The sequence below is a fragment of the Triticum aestivum genome, chromosome 4D (genome assembly GCF_018294505.1).
Source record: "Triticum aestivum cultivar Chinese Spring chromosome 4D, IWGSC CS RefSeq v2.1, whole genome shotgun sequence".
In the NCBI taxonomy this organism is placed as follows: domain Eukaryota; kingdom Viridiplantae; phylum Streptophyta; class Magnoliopsida; order Poales; family Poaceae; genus Triticum; species Triticum aestivum.
Window position 1 is genome coordinate 398,342,485 of NC_057805.1, and position 14,502 is coordinate 398,356,986.

The 14,502-nt window shown below is 41.9% G+C and overlaps 1 protein-coding gene across 1 annotated transcript; it reads left to right on the forward strand.

Moving 5' to 3' along the window:
• Window positions 1–7,592: 7,592 nt before the first annotated feature.
• Window positions 7,593–14,233, forward strand: LOC123098166 (inositol-tetrakisphosphate 1-kinase 2). Its single transcript, XM_044520065.1, has 10 exons — window positions 7,593–8,020; window positions 9,818–9,899; window positions 10,084–10,116; window positions 10,667–10,787; window positions 11,619–11,711; window positions 12,417–12,536; window positions 12,620–12,796; window positions 13,043–13,098; window positions 13,174–13,258; window positions 13,823–14,233. Exons 1-10 carry the CDS (start codon window positions 7,833–7,835, stop codon window positions 13,915–13,917), a joined length of 1,050 nt encoding a protein of 349 aa, XP_044376000.1. The 5' UTR covers window positions 7,593–7,832; the 3' UTR covers window positions 13,918–14,233.
• The last annotated feature ends 269 nt before the right edge of the window (window positions 14,234–14,502 follow it).

The following is a 14,502-nucleotide window of genomic DNA, read 5'->3' on the forward strand; positions in this document are numbered from 1 at the left end:
TGGCTTCCTCTCTCTCGCTGAATTCTCAATACAATGGTCTCTTGGAGATCCATATGATGTAACTCTTTTTGCGGTGTATTTGTTGGGATCTGATGAACTTTGAGTTTATGATCAGTTATATCTTTTTATATCCATGAAAGTATTTGAGTTTCTTTGATCTCTTTTATGCATGATCTCTTATAGCCTTGTATTTCTTCTCCGATATTTGGGTTTTGTTTGGCCAACTTGATATATTTATCTTGCAATGGGAAGAGGTGCTTTGTAATGGGTTCGATCTTACGGTGCTTGATCCCAGTGACAGAAGGGGAACCGACACGTATGTATCATTGCTACTAAGGATAAAACGATGGGGTCTATCTCTACATAGATAGATCTTGTCTACATCATGTCATCGTTCTTATTGCATTACTCTGTTTCTCCATGAACTTAATACACTAGATGCATGCTGGATAGCGATCGATGTGTGGAGTAATAGTAGTAGATGCAGGCAGGAGTCGGTCTACTAATCTTGGACGTGATGCCTATATAATGATCATTGTCTGGATATCGTCATGATTATTTGAAGTTCTATCAATTGCCCAACAGTAATTTGTTTACCCACCGTTTGTTATTTTTCTTGAGAGAAGCCACTAGTGAAACCTACGGCCCCCGGGTCTCTTTCTCATATATTTGCCTTTGCGATATACTTTTCCTTTGCATTTATTTTCAGATCTATTGAACCAAAAATACAAAAATACTTTGCTGCACTTTATTTTATTTGCGATCTATTTATTCAATCTATTACAACTTTCTCCCGTCCATGCATCGTTTCTGGCGCCATTACCCGAAAGGGATTGACAACCCCTTTAACACGTCGAGTTGCGAGGTGTTGTTATTTGTGTGCAGGGGTTGTTTATGTTGTGTTGCTTGGTTCTCCTACTGGTTCGATAACCTTGGTTTCATTTTCGAGGGAAATACCTACCACCGCTGTGCTGCATCATCCCTTCCTCTTTGGGAAATACCGACGTAGCTTCAAGCGACATCAGTAGCATATTAAGATAACTATGTAGGTTGTAAAATATTTATTGAATATAGTAGCATGTGTAGTACATGTTAAGATGGTTTTTCACATGCATAGTAGCATGGTAAGTTGGCATAGTTGCATGTCGAGAGAATTAAATTTGGTGGGGCATGCATGGTGGCATTGAGTTGGCATAGTATTATGTGATGATAAGTGAGCTAGTTTTATGTTAGGTATATAAAAATATAAGATGCTCTCTTTCTCTAGGCCCCCTCTCTCCCCAGGTTCTCTCTCGCATACTCGTGATATATCTCTCAAGCACACACGCAACATTGTCACTCCCTCTCCTCTCTCTCCAAGCCTCTGTTTCCCTATAGTTTTCTCTCTTGCATACTCCCGATCTCTTTCTCAAGCACACACACCACTCTCTCTCACTCACTCTCTCTCTCGCACTCTCCCTGTCCTTCCCAGACTCTCGCGCGCTCTCTCTCTCTCTCTATTCCTAGACATGCATCTCTCACACACACATACACATTATCCTTCCCCTCTCTCCTATCTCTTCTCACACACGCGCACGCGCACACACAATCTCTTAAACTCGCACACCACTCTCTCTAGGTCTCTCCTCACACACATATTCTATCTCTCCTTGCGTCTCACTTACACGTACAAATTGCTCTCTTTCTCGGGATCCCTCTCTCGCACACTCCCGATCTCTCTCTCAAGAATGCACACCACTCTCCCCCATTCCCTCTCCTTCAAACACACACACACACACCTACCTCTCTCTTACACACACTATCCCTCTCCCTCTCTCCCTCCATAGTTATCTCTCTCAAACACGCACACCCCTCACTGTAGCTAGGTCTCCCCCTCTCACACACATACTCTCTCACCATTGGTCTCTCACTCACACACAAAACACACTCTTTCTCTGGGTGCGTCTCTCTTCCTAGGTTTCTCTTGCACATACTCTTGATCTCTCTATCAAACACGCACACCACTTGGCTTCTCTATATCTATGTCTCTCTCTCTCTCACACACACACACACACCCCCTCTCCCTCTCTCCCAAGTCTTTCTCTCTCTCATACACACACGCACACACACTAAAACTCGCACACCCTCTCTCTATATACAGATCTCTCACACACACACATACTCTCTCTCCATAGGTCTCTATTACACACACAAACTGCTCTGTGGCCCAAGCCGTTCTTCCTCCAAGCCTATCTTTCCCTAGGTCTCTCTTTCACACACCCTCGATCTTTATCTCAAGCATGCACACCAATATCTCCAAATGGGGAACCGCCGACAGCCCAAGCACCAAAACCATCTCCAAAACCCAACTTTTTACTTGTGTGTTTTGTATGTCCCTACGATCTCTCAATACGCTGCTAACTTCACAACTCGTCTGGAGGGAGCTGGAGGTCCTTCTGGGTAGACCACCACTTGATCTTCTTGATCAGTGTATTCACCTCGTCTGGGTTCCCCCAGACGATGCCCTTCTCCCTCCAGGACATGGGCTTCTTTGGGGGGTCGGCCGAAAAGGCAGGGACTTCGGCTTGGCCAGGGCGAGTGGCTCGGTGATATAAAACCACTCTCGCTGCCACTCCTTGACCGTCTCGATGAATGTGCCTTTGAACCAGATGAAACTCTGGTTCTTACTGACCATGGCCCCTCCGCACTCCGCCAGATCAGAGAAGCTAGACTTCGGCTTGATGCCGAAGATCTTCAGCCATAGGCTGAAGTGCAGCTTAACGCGAAGGAAGGCCTCGAAGACCGTGATGAAGGAGGCGAGGTGGAGAATGGAGTTCGGGGCCATGTGGTGGAAGTCGAGCCCGTAGTAGCATCACCCCGCGCACAAAATGGGTGCAGCGGGAACACTAAGCCTCAAATGAGGTGGGGGCGAAGATTACCCGCTCCCCTTGGTTGGTAGCGGGCACTTGCTGGTTGGCATCATGAGTGCGGGCCACAATGTTGGCGGAAAGATATCCCGCAGTGCGCAGCTCCAAGATGGCGCCATCCGTCACGGTGGAACCACCCCAGTGCCCTTTGAGGGTATCGACCATGGCTGGTTGGGGGAGTTTGCATTCGCTGAGGCAGAAGAATAAGAGATTGGATCTGGGCGTGATACGTCTCCATCGTATCTACTTTTCCAAACTCTTTAGCCCTTGTTTTGGACTCTAACTTGCATGATTTGAATGGAACTAACCCAGACTGACGCTATTTTTAGCAGAATTGACATGGTGTTATTTTTGTGTAGAAATAAAAGTTCTCGGAATGACCTGAAACTTCACGGAGATAAGTTTTGGAATAAATAAAAAATATTGGTGAAAGAATCAACTGAAGGGGGCCCACACCCTGTCCACAAGGGTGGGGGCGCGCCCTCTGTCCTTGTGGGCCCCCTGGACCTTCACCGACCTCAACTCCAACTCCATATATTCACGTTCGGGGAGAAAAAATCAGAGAGAAGGATTCATTGCGTTTTACGATACGGAGCCGCCAAGAAGCCTTGTTCTTCCTCGGGAGGGCAGATCTGGAGTCCGTTCGGGGCTCCGGAGAGGGGAAATCGTCGCCATCGTCATCATCAACCATCCTCCATCACCAATTTCATGATGCTCACCGCAGTGCATGAGTAATCCCATCGTAGGCTTGCTAGACGGTGATGGGTTGGATGAGATTTACCATGTAATCGAGTTAGTTTTGTTAGGGTTTGATCCCTAGTATCCATTATGTTCTAAGATTGATGTTGCTATGACTTTGCTATGCCTAATGCTTGTCACTAGGGCCCGAGTGCCATGATTTTAGATCTGAACCTATTATGTTTTCATGAATATAGTTGTGTTCTTGATCCTATCTTGCAAGTTATAGTCACCTACTACGTGTTATGATCCGGCAAACTCGGAGTGACAATAGTCGGGACACTTCCCGGTGATGACCGTAGTTTGAGGAGTTCATGTATTCACTAAGTGCTAATGCTTTGGTCCGGTACTCTATTATAAGGAAGCCTTAATATCCCTTAGTTTCCAATAGGACCCCGCTACCACGGGAGGGTAGGACAAAAGATGTCATGCAAGTTCTTTTCCATAAGCACGTATGACTATATTCGGAATACATGCCTACATTATATTGATGAATTTGAGCTAGTTCTGTGTCACCCTATGTTATAACCATTGCATGATGAATGCCATCCGACATAATTATCCATCATTGATCCATTGCCTACGAGCTCGTAAAAAAAATCTTTGCTAAGTTACTTTTCCGTTGCCACTGTTATGATTGCTACAAAACTGCTACTGTTACTTTTGCTACCGTTACCGCTACTTCCATACTACTTTGCTACTAAATATTTTGCTGTAGATATTAAGTCTTTCAGGTGTGGTTGAATTGACAACTCAACTGCTAATACTTGAGAATATTCTTTGGCTCCCCTTGTGTCGAATCAATAAATTTGGGTTGAATACTCTACCCTCGAAAACTGTTGCGATCCCCTATACTTGTGGGTTATCAAGACCTTTTCTGGCGCCGTTGCCGGGGAGCATAGCTCTATTCTCTAAGTCACTTGGGATTTATATCTGTTGATCACTATGAGGATTTTGAAAGATCAAAGAACCAAGTTTTTTCCCTCAACTACGAGGGGAGGTAAGGAACTGCCATCTAGCTCTGCACTTGATTCTCCTTCTGTTTTGATTAAACTTGCGACACCTACACCTACTATTGATTCCGATATGTCGCATGTTATTGATGATGCCACTTCTGCTATGCATGATGCTTATGATGAAACTACTTCTCTGCTTGATAATACTGTGCCACTAGGTGAATTTCTTGATGAACAACTTGCTAGGGTTAGAGAGAATGAAATTACTGAAACTGATGATATTATTGAAACTGAAGATTATGATTCTCCCCCTAGATATGAATTGCCTGTTGTACCTGAGGGTTATGTTATGGATGAAGAAACTGCTAAAGACTTCTTTGCTTGCAATTATAGGGAGGATCTTAAGAAACTGTTAGTTAAGCTGAAAGAAAAATCCTTGAATGCTAGAATGAAATATGATCCTAATTTTGCTACTTCACCTATTTTTGTTACTGATAACGATTATGAATTCTCTGTCGACCCTGAGTTAATTACTTTGGTTGAATTTGATCCTTTCTAAGGTTATGAATCTGAAACTGTTGTGGCACACCTTACTAAATTGAATGATATAGCCACCCTATTTGCTCATGAAGAAAAAAAATCGCTATTACTATATTCTTAAGTTGTTTCGTTTCTCGTTAAAGGGTGATGCTAAGTTATGGTTTAATTATCTTGCTCCTAGTTGTGTGCGTAGTCCCCGGAATATGATTTACTACTTCTCTCAACAATATTTCCCTGCTCATAAGAAACAAGCTGCCCTACGGGAAATATTTAACTTTGTGCAAATTGAAGAAGAGAGTCTCCCACAAGCTTGGGGGAGGCTTCTCCAATTACTTAATGCTTTGCCTGATCATCCTCTCAAGAAAAATTACATACTTGATATCTTTTATAATGTACTAACCGATGCTTCCAGAGACCACCTAGATAGTTGTGCTGGTTGTGTTTTCAGGGAACGAACTGTTGATCAAGCTGAATTGCTATTGAATAATATATTGAGTAATGATAATGATGGAGAAGGAAATGCTATCATGCAGAAGTTGCTCACTGCCCTGCATTCTTCTTCTATAGGAGGCCACTCAGGCATGAGAGCAACCTACCAAAGGATTAAGAGCATCTTCTACCGACCAAGGCTTACAAAGGACAGATAAACTTTTGTGTCTCATTGCCCAATATGCCAAAGATCTAAACATGAGCAGTGCTTATCTCTTGGTCTTCTGGAACCATTGCCTATACCATACATGGCATAGGATCACATTTCTATGGATTTAATAGAAGGCTTGCCAAAGTCTCAAGGCAAGGAGGCCAGCTTGGTTGTTGTGGATAATTTTACAAAATAGGCCCATTTCCTGCCTTTAGCTCATCCTTATACATGGGTCATAGTGGCACAAGTTTTTCTGGGTAATATAATCAAATTGCATGGGCTTCCTAGACTGGTTATTTTTGATAGGAACATGATTTTCATAAGCCAAATGTGGAGACATGTCTTCACTAGTCTCAAAATAGAGCTCAGACATAGTTCATCCTATCACCCAGAAATAGATGGACAAACTGAAAGATTAAATCGGTGTTTGGAGTGTTATTTGAGGTGTATGACTTCCAATGAAGCAATAAGTGGCATTCATGGTTGGCATTAGCTGAGTATTGGTACAACACTACTTACCATAAACCCTTAAGATGGCCCCATTCCAAGCTTGTATGGGTTTCCCCCTCCACTGATCAGTGAGATGGCTATCCCAGGCCCTGAAGATTTAGAAACAAGATAATTCTAGAGAAAAACATGCTATATTGGATCAGCTCAAGCAGAACCTACACAAGCACAACAAAGAAGGAAAAAGTATACTAACATGAAAGAGTACACAGAAATTTTACCGAAGAAGACTTGGCCTATCTGAGATGGCTCCTTACAGGCAGTCAACTTTTGGATTCAGAGGTTCACTTAAACTGCAACACAAGCACTATGGTGCTTTCCTGATTACACAACGAGTGGGTAAAGTGGCCTACAAACTCCAGCTCCCTGATCACATCAAAATTCATCCTATGTTTCATGCTACTCAACTCAGAAAGTACCTAGGCCCACAAGCTATTCCTAGCCCGAGCATGCCGACTGTGAATGAGGATGGTACACTCAAGGCTGCACCATCACTAATTCTTCAGGTACGACAAATCTCTCATTGCAATATTCCCGTGGTTCAGTGGCTCGTGCAGTGGTAGAACCTAGCGCTGGATGATGCTACATGGGAGGACGTGGACTTCATCAAACACACGTTCTCAACGTTCTTCAAGTCAACCACCGTGGTGTGGAGAACATCATCGTTGACAACGCCACGAGGGCACGTCGATTCTAACTGTCCAGCTTTAGTACCCGTTGAGCGCCCCACATGAGTTACTGTGAATCAGACGGATGTACTCGCTTGGGACCTTCACTCGCTCGACGATTGGAATCGTTCCACTCAAAGCACCGTTGATTAGTTAGTTTTACCGCACTATGATAGTTACTATACCTATAAAGGGGAGTTGTGGCTGTAGCGCGTTATGTTGTCTTTTTCCAGTTTCTAGCCTATGGGCGATGAAACCCTAAACATATACTCTAAAATACTATCGATGCCTCCCAATTCAGCCATTTCCCTTGATTTCTTCCGATACAAACTATTCATACATAGATACTACTGTTCGGATACTACACTGCTCGGGTTTGACACCCTTTCCTTACCACTTTGTTTCCCAAGGTCGCCGAAGGGGGAGAGAAGTGGAGCCGAGAAAAAGAAGGGGACTCGCAAGGAAGGGGAGGGAGGAGGGTGAGGGTAACACGGTTGCCTCCCCTAATTCGTATTGCACGGAGAAGGTAACACGGTTGTCTACGACCGTAGATGTGCGGCAGATAATATTGCGACCGAGCATCAACCACTCACTCACCTTCTCCTCGCTTCGTCGTCTACAAATACCCGGCCGCTCTGTTCTCGTGCTCCCTCTTCCACTCGTCTCGCCATTAATTAAAGCTCCGGAAAACAATTTCCCTCTCCCAAATCCTCCAGATATAGCCCCCCTACCACACCCCAGCAAACTCTCACGCGCGCGCGAAGCATCGGCTCTGCTGGATCCCCCCTTTGCCTGGACATTTGATCCCCCCCGAATTTCCCATCATTTTGGGTTTATCGGCCATCTGTGGCGGCAGCTCGGGATAGGGCTCGCGGGGATGAGGCTGCATGGGGATGTGTCGGATGACGAAGAGGAGGGTGCGGTGATGGATCCGGCACTGCTGTCGTCGTCGTCGCCGCCCGCCGGTGCGGCGGCGGCGGCTGCGTCGAGGCTGGTGGTGGGCTACGCCCTCACGAAGAAGAAGGTTAAGAGCTTCCTCCAGCCCAAGCTGCTCTTGCTGGCGAGGTAAAAGCCTGGATCACCGCTTATGGAGATGGACTCCATTGATTGATTGATTCATGGTGGATGCAGGTGGTGAATGTTGTTTTTTAGAGAAAGGGGATATGTTTCTTGTTTGCTGAGTGGGAAGTAATTTCACAAAACATGAAAACATAAGATTTTTTTTTCTGGTACAGAGGTGTTGAAGACTTAAGGGTGTTGCTCTTGGAGGAAAAATGCTGTTCTTGGATCAGTTTATGAACATCAGTAGTACTTTACTTGAACAGGGCAGAGGTGACAAAGGGGTAGTAATGAACTAGTAATTGATGTTCAAACCAATATAATTTCTGCAGTGGGGGGTGGAATGGAATGCTATTCTGTTCCTTATAGCACTTGTTAATCAGTGATCGAATCACATATCGACTGGAGTAAAGTTAGCGAGAGTGGCTTCTCAGTGAAGCATGCTGGTTTCTAGATTAGAAATTCCAGTAGCATCGTTAGATGCCATATACGCGTGCCAATGTTGGCAGTTACACTGCACGAGGGGATGTCCATGGTCTATAATTTTATATTATCATGTCCACTTGACTAAATGCTTTGTGGTATGCTAATCCTTGTTGCCTGGCATCTGGGATTCTAGTTGGAATATTCCCATGGATAAGCACATCACATGGATTATGACAACTTGTTGATGGCAATATCTTTCCTGGGATCATTTCCACTTTAGTGAATGCGTCGCTAGATTTGATGGCAACATGGACCACTGACAAACAATTACTCCCTCTGTACCATAATATAAGAGCGTTTTTTACACTACACTAGTGTGAAAAATGCTCTTATATTATGGGACGGAGGGAGTATTTTTTCTTGAAAATACTACTGACAAACAATCTTTGAGCTGGATATCTTGTTAGTTACCTGAATTAAGAGCTAAATGCATTCAATTATTTGCTGGTTGGTTCTCAGCCTATGAACATAATAAAAGGATGTCGAAAAATAAGGAAAGATGAAATAACAAGGAACTCTTCCTTGCAAAATTAAAATTTACATTCTGAGACCGATATATGTTTTGATTTTAGAAAAAAATAAATGTACACTCAGAGGGTGGGTGCTCGAGTTTAAGGTTTATATACTTGCACATCTTAGAAAATTCTCAAGATTCATAGATGTGTATCATGTTAGAGCATGTGGGTCTGCAAAGAATCATGCAAAATTATGATCAAATGTTTCCTGTACAAAAAGACAAATGGCTCAGTTTTTTATTCATGTACTTTTATTGTTTAAAAACTTATAAAAACAAATGTGCACTTTACCCTTGTGAGTGGCTTCACAGGCTAAACAACATAAGTAAGGCATGTATTCTGGTAGAAAAACATAAGCAAGGAACGGAAAAAAATTTACAAGCGAAATGTTCTTTTCAGGAATTGAACAAATTTTGCTCGGTCAAATTGTATATCTGAAGTGATTAATATTTTTAGTTTGTTCATTTATCCCTGCTGTTGAGTAACTCAAAATATGAATGTTTTGACATGATGCTGGTTTCCATATAATTCTTTTTTATCCTTTGCAAGGTACCCGCGTGACATATTCTGATTTGTATTTGATTGAGTATTCAGGTGTCCCTAAAAACAAAATAACCCAGCTGAGTTGGCGATGCACCTTTTTTTTTAAAGTTCAGCAGAGAGCTTGAATTTGACTTGGATGATTTTGTCTACTCACTTATTATAAGTTTATAATCACTAGCCTTGTATGCTGACTAGTTGCCAAGATTTTATTTTAGTGCTACTTGACATCTTCTTAAACATGTGCATTTTGCTTTGTCAGGAAGAAAGGAATTAGTTTCATACCAATTGATGAGACTCGTCCTCTCTCCGAACAAGGCCCATTTGATATTATCTTGCACAAGGTTAGCCAAATACTTCCTAAAATATGTTTTGAAAGTCTGTGGATGCATAGGTCTCAGAACTAAGATTGTCTTACATATTTTCTCCAATTGTTGTGTCTATACGGTTTGAATATTGAAAGAAGTGACTTCTGCTTAATATTTTTAAAATATTATGTCATGATACGTTTCTTGCTTCCTTCTGCAGAAAACTAGCAAGGAGTGGCAGCGGTTTCTGGAGGTAATACTAGACTACAGGTGTAGAAACCTGATGATCTGCAAATGCATGCGTACCATACTGATACAATATGCACGCTCGTCATACATTTATCTAATTTTTCTTGTATAGTTGGTACCATGTCCTGGGAAATCAGTAGTCAGATAGCCCCTCCGTCCAGAAATAGATGGCGTTTCAGATGTTGACACAGTCGCCAACAAACATCTTTGAAAAAGAAATCTGTTATGAAAATGTGATTCCTGTGAAATCCAATGATATTATTTTCTTCTAATCAACCCAAATATTGTTTTCATATATTGGGAGTCAAAGATAAAATTTCAACTCAATGAATTCTAGGAAGTCATGTATTTTGGAACCTTGGTAGTGTTTATCCTGTCTGCGGCAATGACAGTTAGTATAGTTAATTATCTAATGCAAAAAAAGAAGTCGTAATTGTCTACTGCAGCTCCCTGTGAAAAGCTTATCATAATTGTTACACTTTGCTCTTAGCTTCTAAATCAAGAATTCCCCTTCTCTGTTGATTTTTACATTTAAAATATTTCATTCTGTGAAGGATTATCATGAAGTGCATCCAGAAGTCACTGTCCTCGACCCACCCAATGCCATTGAGCATCTGAACAATCGACAATCGATGCTTGAAGAAGTAGCAGATTTGAACCTGTCCAGTTTCTATGGTAATATTGCAGATGCGTAATACGTCTGATAATGATATTTGTGCTATGAATATAAGCCCATTTGAACTGTTTGGGCGAGTGCTGTGCATTTTCTCACCTCATGTGAGTATTGTGGTTCTAGAATGTGCATAGATCTGAACGCATATTCTATGAGTGGAAGAGTGGAAGCACTCACCCACACAAGCACGAAGTCCACTCATAAAAATAGACATTGTAATTTAAGGTTTTCTTTGTGCATAAATTACTGATTTTTTTGCTTTCCCTCTCGTAATGAAATGGCAGAGTGCCTGCCTGTTTTGTAAAAAAAGGTTTCTCTGAATGTTTATATCTTGTGAGTTGATATGTGTTTCATGACCAAGTACATTGACACATCATATTCTCACCTAATTCTCGTGTAACTGCAGTCCTAGAAAAGGATTGCTTTCAATAGAAAGGCGCCAACAAGATCTTCTTGTTGACAAGGGGGGCTGACAATCTTATTTCTGTCCTTTTGAACCATTTGTGTTTCCAGTTAAGGTTGCTATGTAAATCATCTTCAAACTTAAGAGAGCACTAACTCCGATAATGAAAATTGCGGGAACACTGGGTAAAATTTCTTGTTTACTTGTTTTCTGCTGGGTGAGTCCAGTGACAGATTCTGTTCAATTGGACAGCAGTATCTTTCTGATTTATCGTGAACACGTAGCATATTGACATGCAGGCTACTGAAAGTGCATCCCCAGCTTACTTCTGTGAAGGACTTAATATGTTTTTTTTTTGCTCATAAGGACTTAATATGTTTACAATAGTATATAATATAATTTTTATGGTTTGAATTTTGGACCATCGCAGAAGAAGTTTGCACTCCACGCCAACTGGTCATTATGAAAGATCCGTCCTCTATACCAACTGCAGTTGCCATGGCTGGGCTAACCTTGCCATTGGGTAATTTGTTCAAATCTTGAAACTATCAGTTGCATGCTTCTTGAATCTTGATTTGTATTTGTTGCTCCTTTCAAGACACTTCACTTTAGTTGTTATATGAGAGTTTAGATATCAGCTATGGGCATCATATGATTTGCACTAGCTGTAATATCACGAGTCATGACACTGTACAACCTAGCTACATGGATGCTTTCATTCTGTTATGTGAAACATATGCTTCACTCATTACTGAACGATTACAATATAAACAGGCATGCACTGTATGACAAACAAGGAAGGGAATGATGAAATGATATTATTGACATTATGTTGCAGAAATCCTCTATGATTATTTAGTTTGGTGATTTATATGTTACCTGATTCTATGTGCATGCTATGTGGAAACATGTCCTGCAACTTGCCTGTCACATTTGGTGAATTAAACACTAGTTTGAATGAGGACGTAAAGTGAGTAGGGTTGGCCAGTAGTGCATTTGGGCGAGATAGACACTTAGACTAATATTCGAGTTTGATGTTGATGTTCTCCTTCCAGTTGATAATTCCCAGTATCACATATTTAGGCCATTTTCCCTGCTGTAGCTCCAGTATTCTGCTTCTGGGGCTTTGTCTTATTCTCCTTCAATGTGTTACATGGGACTTCCTGTTTGTTATGTGTGGAACTAGTAAGTGGAAATTGCTGATGGGACGCACTTCTGTTTGTTGCAGTTGCCAAGCCATTGGTTGTTGATGGAACATCTAAATCTCATGAGCTATCTCTGGCATACGATGAGGCGTCCTTGCCAATGCTTGATCCTCCTCTGGTACTCCAGGAATTTGTGAATCATGGTAACTCCTGATTCTTTTATCTGGCATATGCTTTTTTGCTCTGGATTGGTCGAATCGTGGCATCTAATTTATTAAATCTACAGGTGGGATCCTCTTTAAGGTGTACATCATTGGTGAAGCTATACAGGTTGTCCGCAGGTTTTCTCTTCCTGATGTTAATACCTATGACTTACTAAACAATGTTGGCATCTATCGACTTCCAAGAGTTTCATGCGCTGCAGCAAGTGCAGATCATGCAGACCTTGATCCTCGTATTGCAGGTGGGTCTTCTGCAGTGTTTCCAATTTATCTTTGGTTTAACTTTATTTTCTTTTTTGAATTGATTCTGTTCCAGTTTCATACTAACACAAAATTGTGTTTGGTATGAAGAAAGTGAAGTTAATAGTTTTATTATAATCTCAAAGTTGAGGAGAAAATCGTTCAATAAAAAATAGTTGTCTTGTAATGCATTATGTTTGCCAAGAGCTTTTTACTGCACCAAATGAACAGTTTTCATTACTGAACAGAGCTTCCTCCGAGACCACTTCTAGAGAAACTAGGCAGGGAGCTTCGTGGTCGTCTGGTATGACCAGCACTGGTTCTTAACTATGTGTAGCTATTATATTTGTTGCCTCACCTGACATGTTAAAATTTGCAGGGTCTAAGATTGTTCAACATAGATATGATTAGAGAGCTTGGAGCAAATGACCGGTACTATATAATTGATATCAACTACTTCCCAGGTGTGTAGTTATTTTATCTCTCACATGGCTCTGCATTTCTTTTCTTCTGTTTATGTGTTCATGAAGAACTTGCTAGGCCCAAAATTTTATCCCAGCTGAGGGGAAAATAAATGTATCGTCGCGACATATCTCTGCCCGTGTAGGCCAATTTAACATTGTTCAAGTAGGGGTATCTTCTCCACTACCCAAGGTTGGCTTGGCTGGGGGATGAGTAGTCTTGCTAATTGTATGTTGTTCATCCGGGTGCAGATTGTTCTTAACCATTACAGGTAACTTCATCCAAGGTGAAGATTGTTAGGAATATGACATGTAAATCATGCAAGACATTTTAATGCTGTGTAGTTTCATTGATGCTGTCAGATCAGTTCCTATGGAGACAGCAATACACGCTACCACAGAAGTTGCTTTTGTTTTGTTCAGTTAAATGGGCAAGTCTTGCATGTAAAATTACAGCAAAAACGTTATGGTCTTGACTCTTGACGATTTCACAGCATGGTAATTTCCTTGCAGTAGCAATTCTTGACTGTCTAGGAAGTAATGCTGCTGTTTTCATTTTTTCTGCAGGATATGGGAAAATGCCTGGCTATGAGCACATATTCACCGATTTCTTGCAAAGTCTTGGGCAAAACAAATACCAAAGGTGCTTGAGCGGAGGCTGAAGCGCTGGTAGCCATACTTGTTCACTAATGTGCATATCTTGGATACATAAGCTGGAGCCCAAGGCTTGAAGTCCCAAACTTACATGTTTTGTCAGAAATGGCGCCACATACACAGGGTCGGGAGTAGGGAGAGAGAAAGAAGAACTCGAATGGCCTTGTGCCCATCTTGTATAAATCACGGTTGTTTTGATCATAGTTTGGTCTCAAATGCTTTCATCAAACAGGATCAGCACCATCAACCCACCATGTATGATATTGATCAGTTAAGCTACATACAGAGTGCATCACAGTAAGCAATATTCGAAATAAGACAGCATCACCTGCTTCCAGGTATAGTTTGACATTACAGAGAACTAAATGCTCTTGTGGGGGAAATTCAATCAGATTGCAAAGCTTCTAATCTGCAATCAGAAAATCTTGATAAACTGAAGCAGGTAGACATGACTTGGTGCAGGCTTCGAGCATGAGCTGCTCCTCGTTCTGCAGCAGTTTTTAGCTGCTGCAGACTTGTTGGTGCAACAAACACTGGTGTACGTTGCCGAGACTGTACACAGGCTCAAGGGCAAGGTTGCAGCAACAAGACAA

Coding starts and splice junctions, on each gene's coding strand:
- LOC123098166 (XM_044520065.1), top strand. CDS start 7,833: ATGAGGCTGCATGGGGATGTGTCGGATGACGAAGAGGAGGGTGCGGTG. Junction 10,788..11,618: donor GAACCTGTCCAGTTTCTATG/GTAATATTGCAG, acceptor GGACCATCGCAG/AAGAAGTTTGCACTCCACGC. Junction 12,537..12,619: donor CCAGGAATTTGTGAATCATG/GTAACTCCTGAT, acceptor TTAAATCTACAG/GTGGGATCCTCTTTAAGGTG.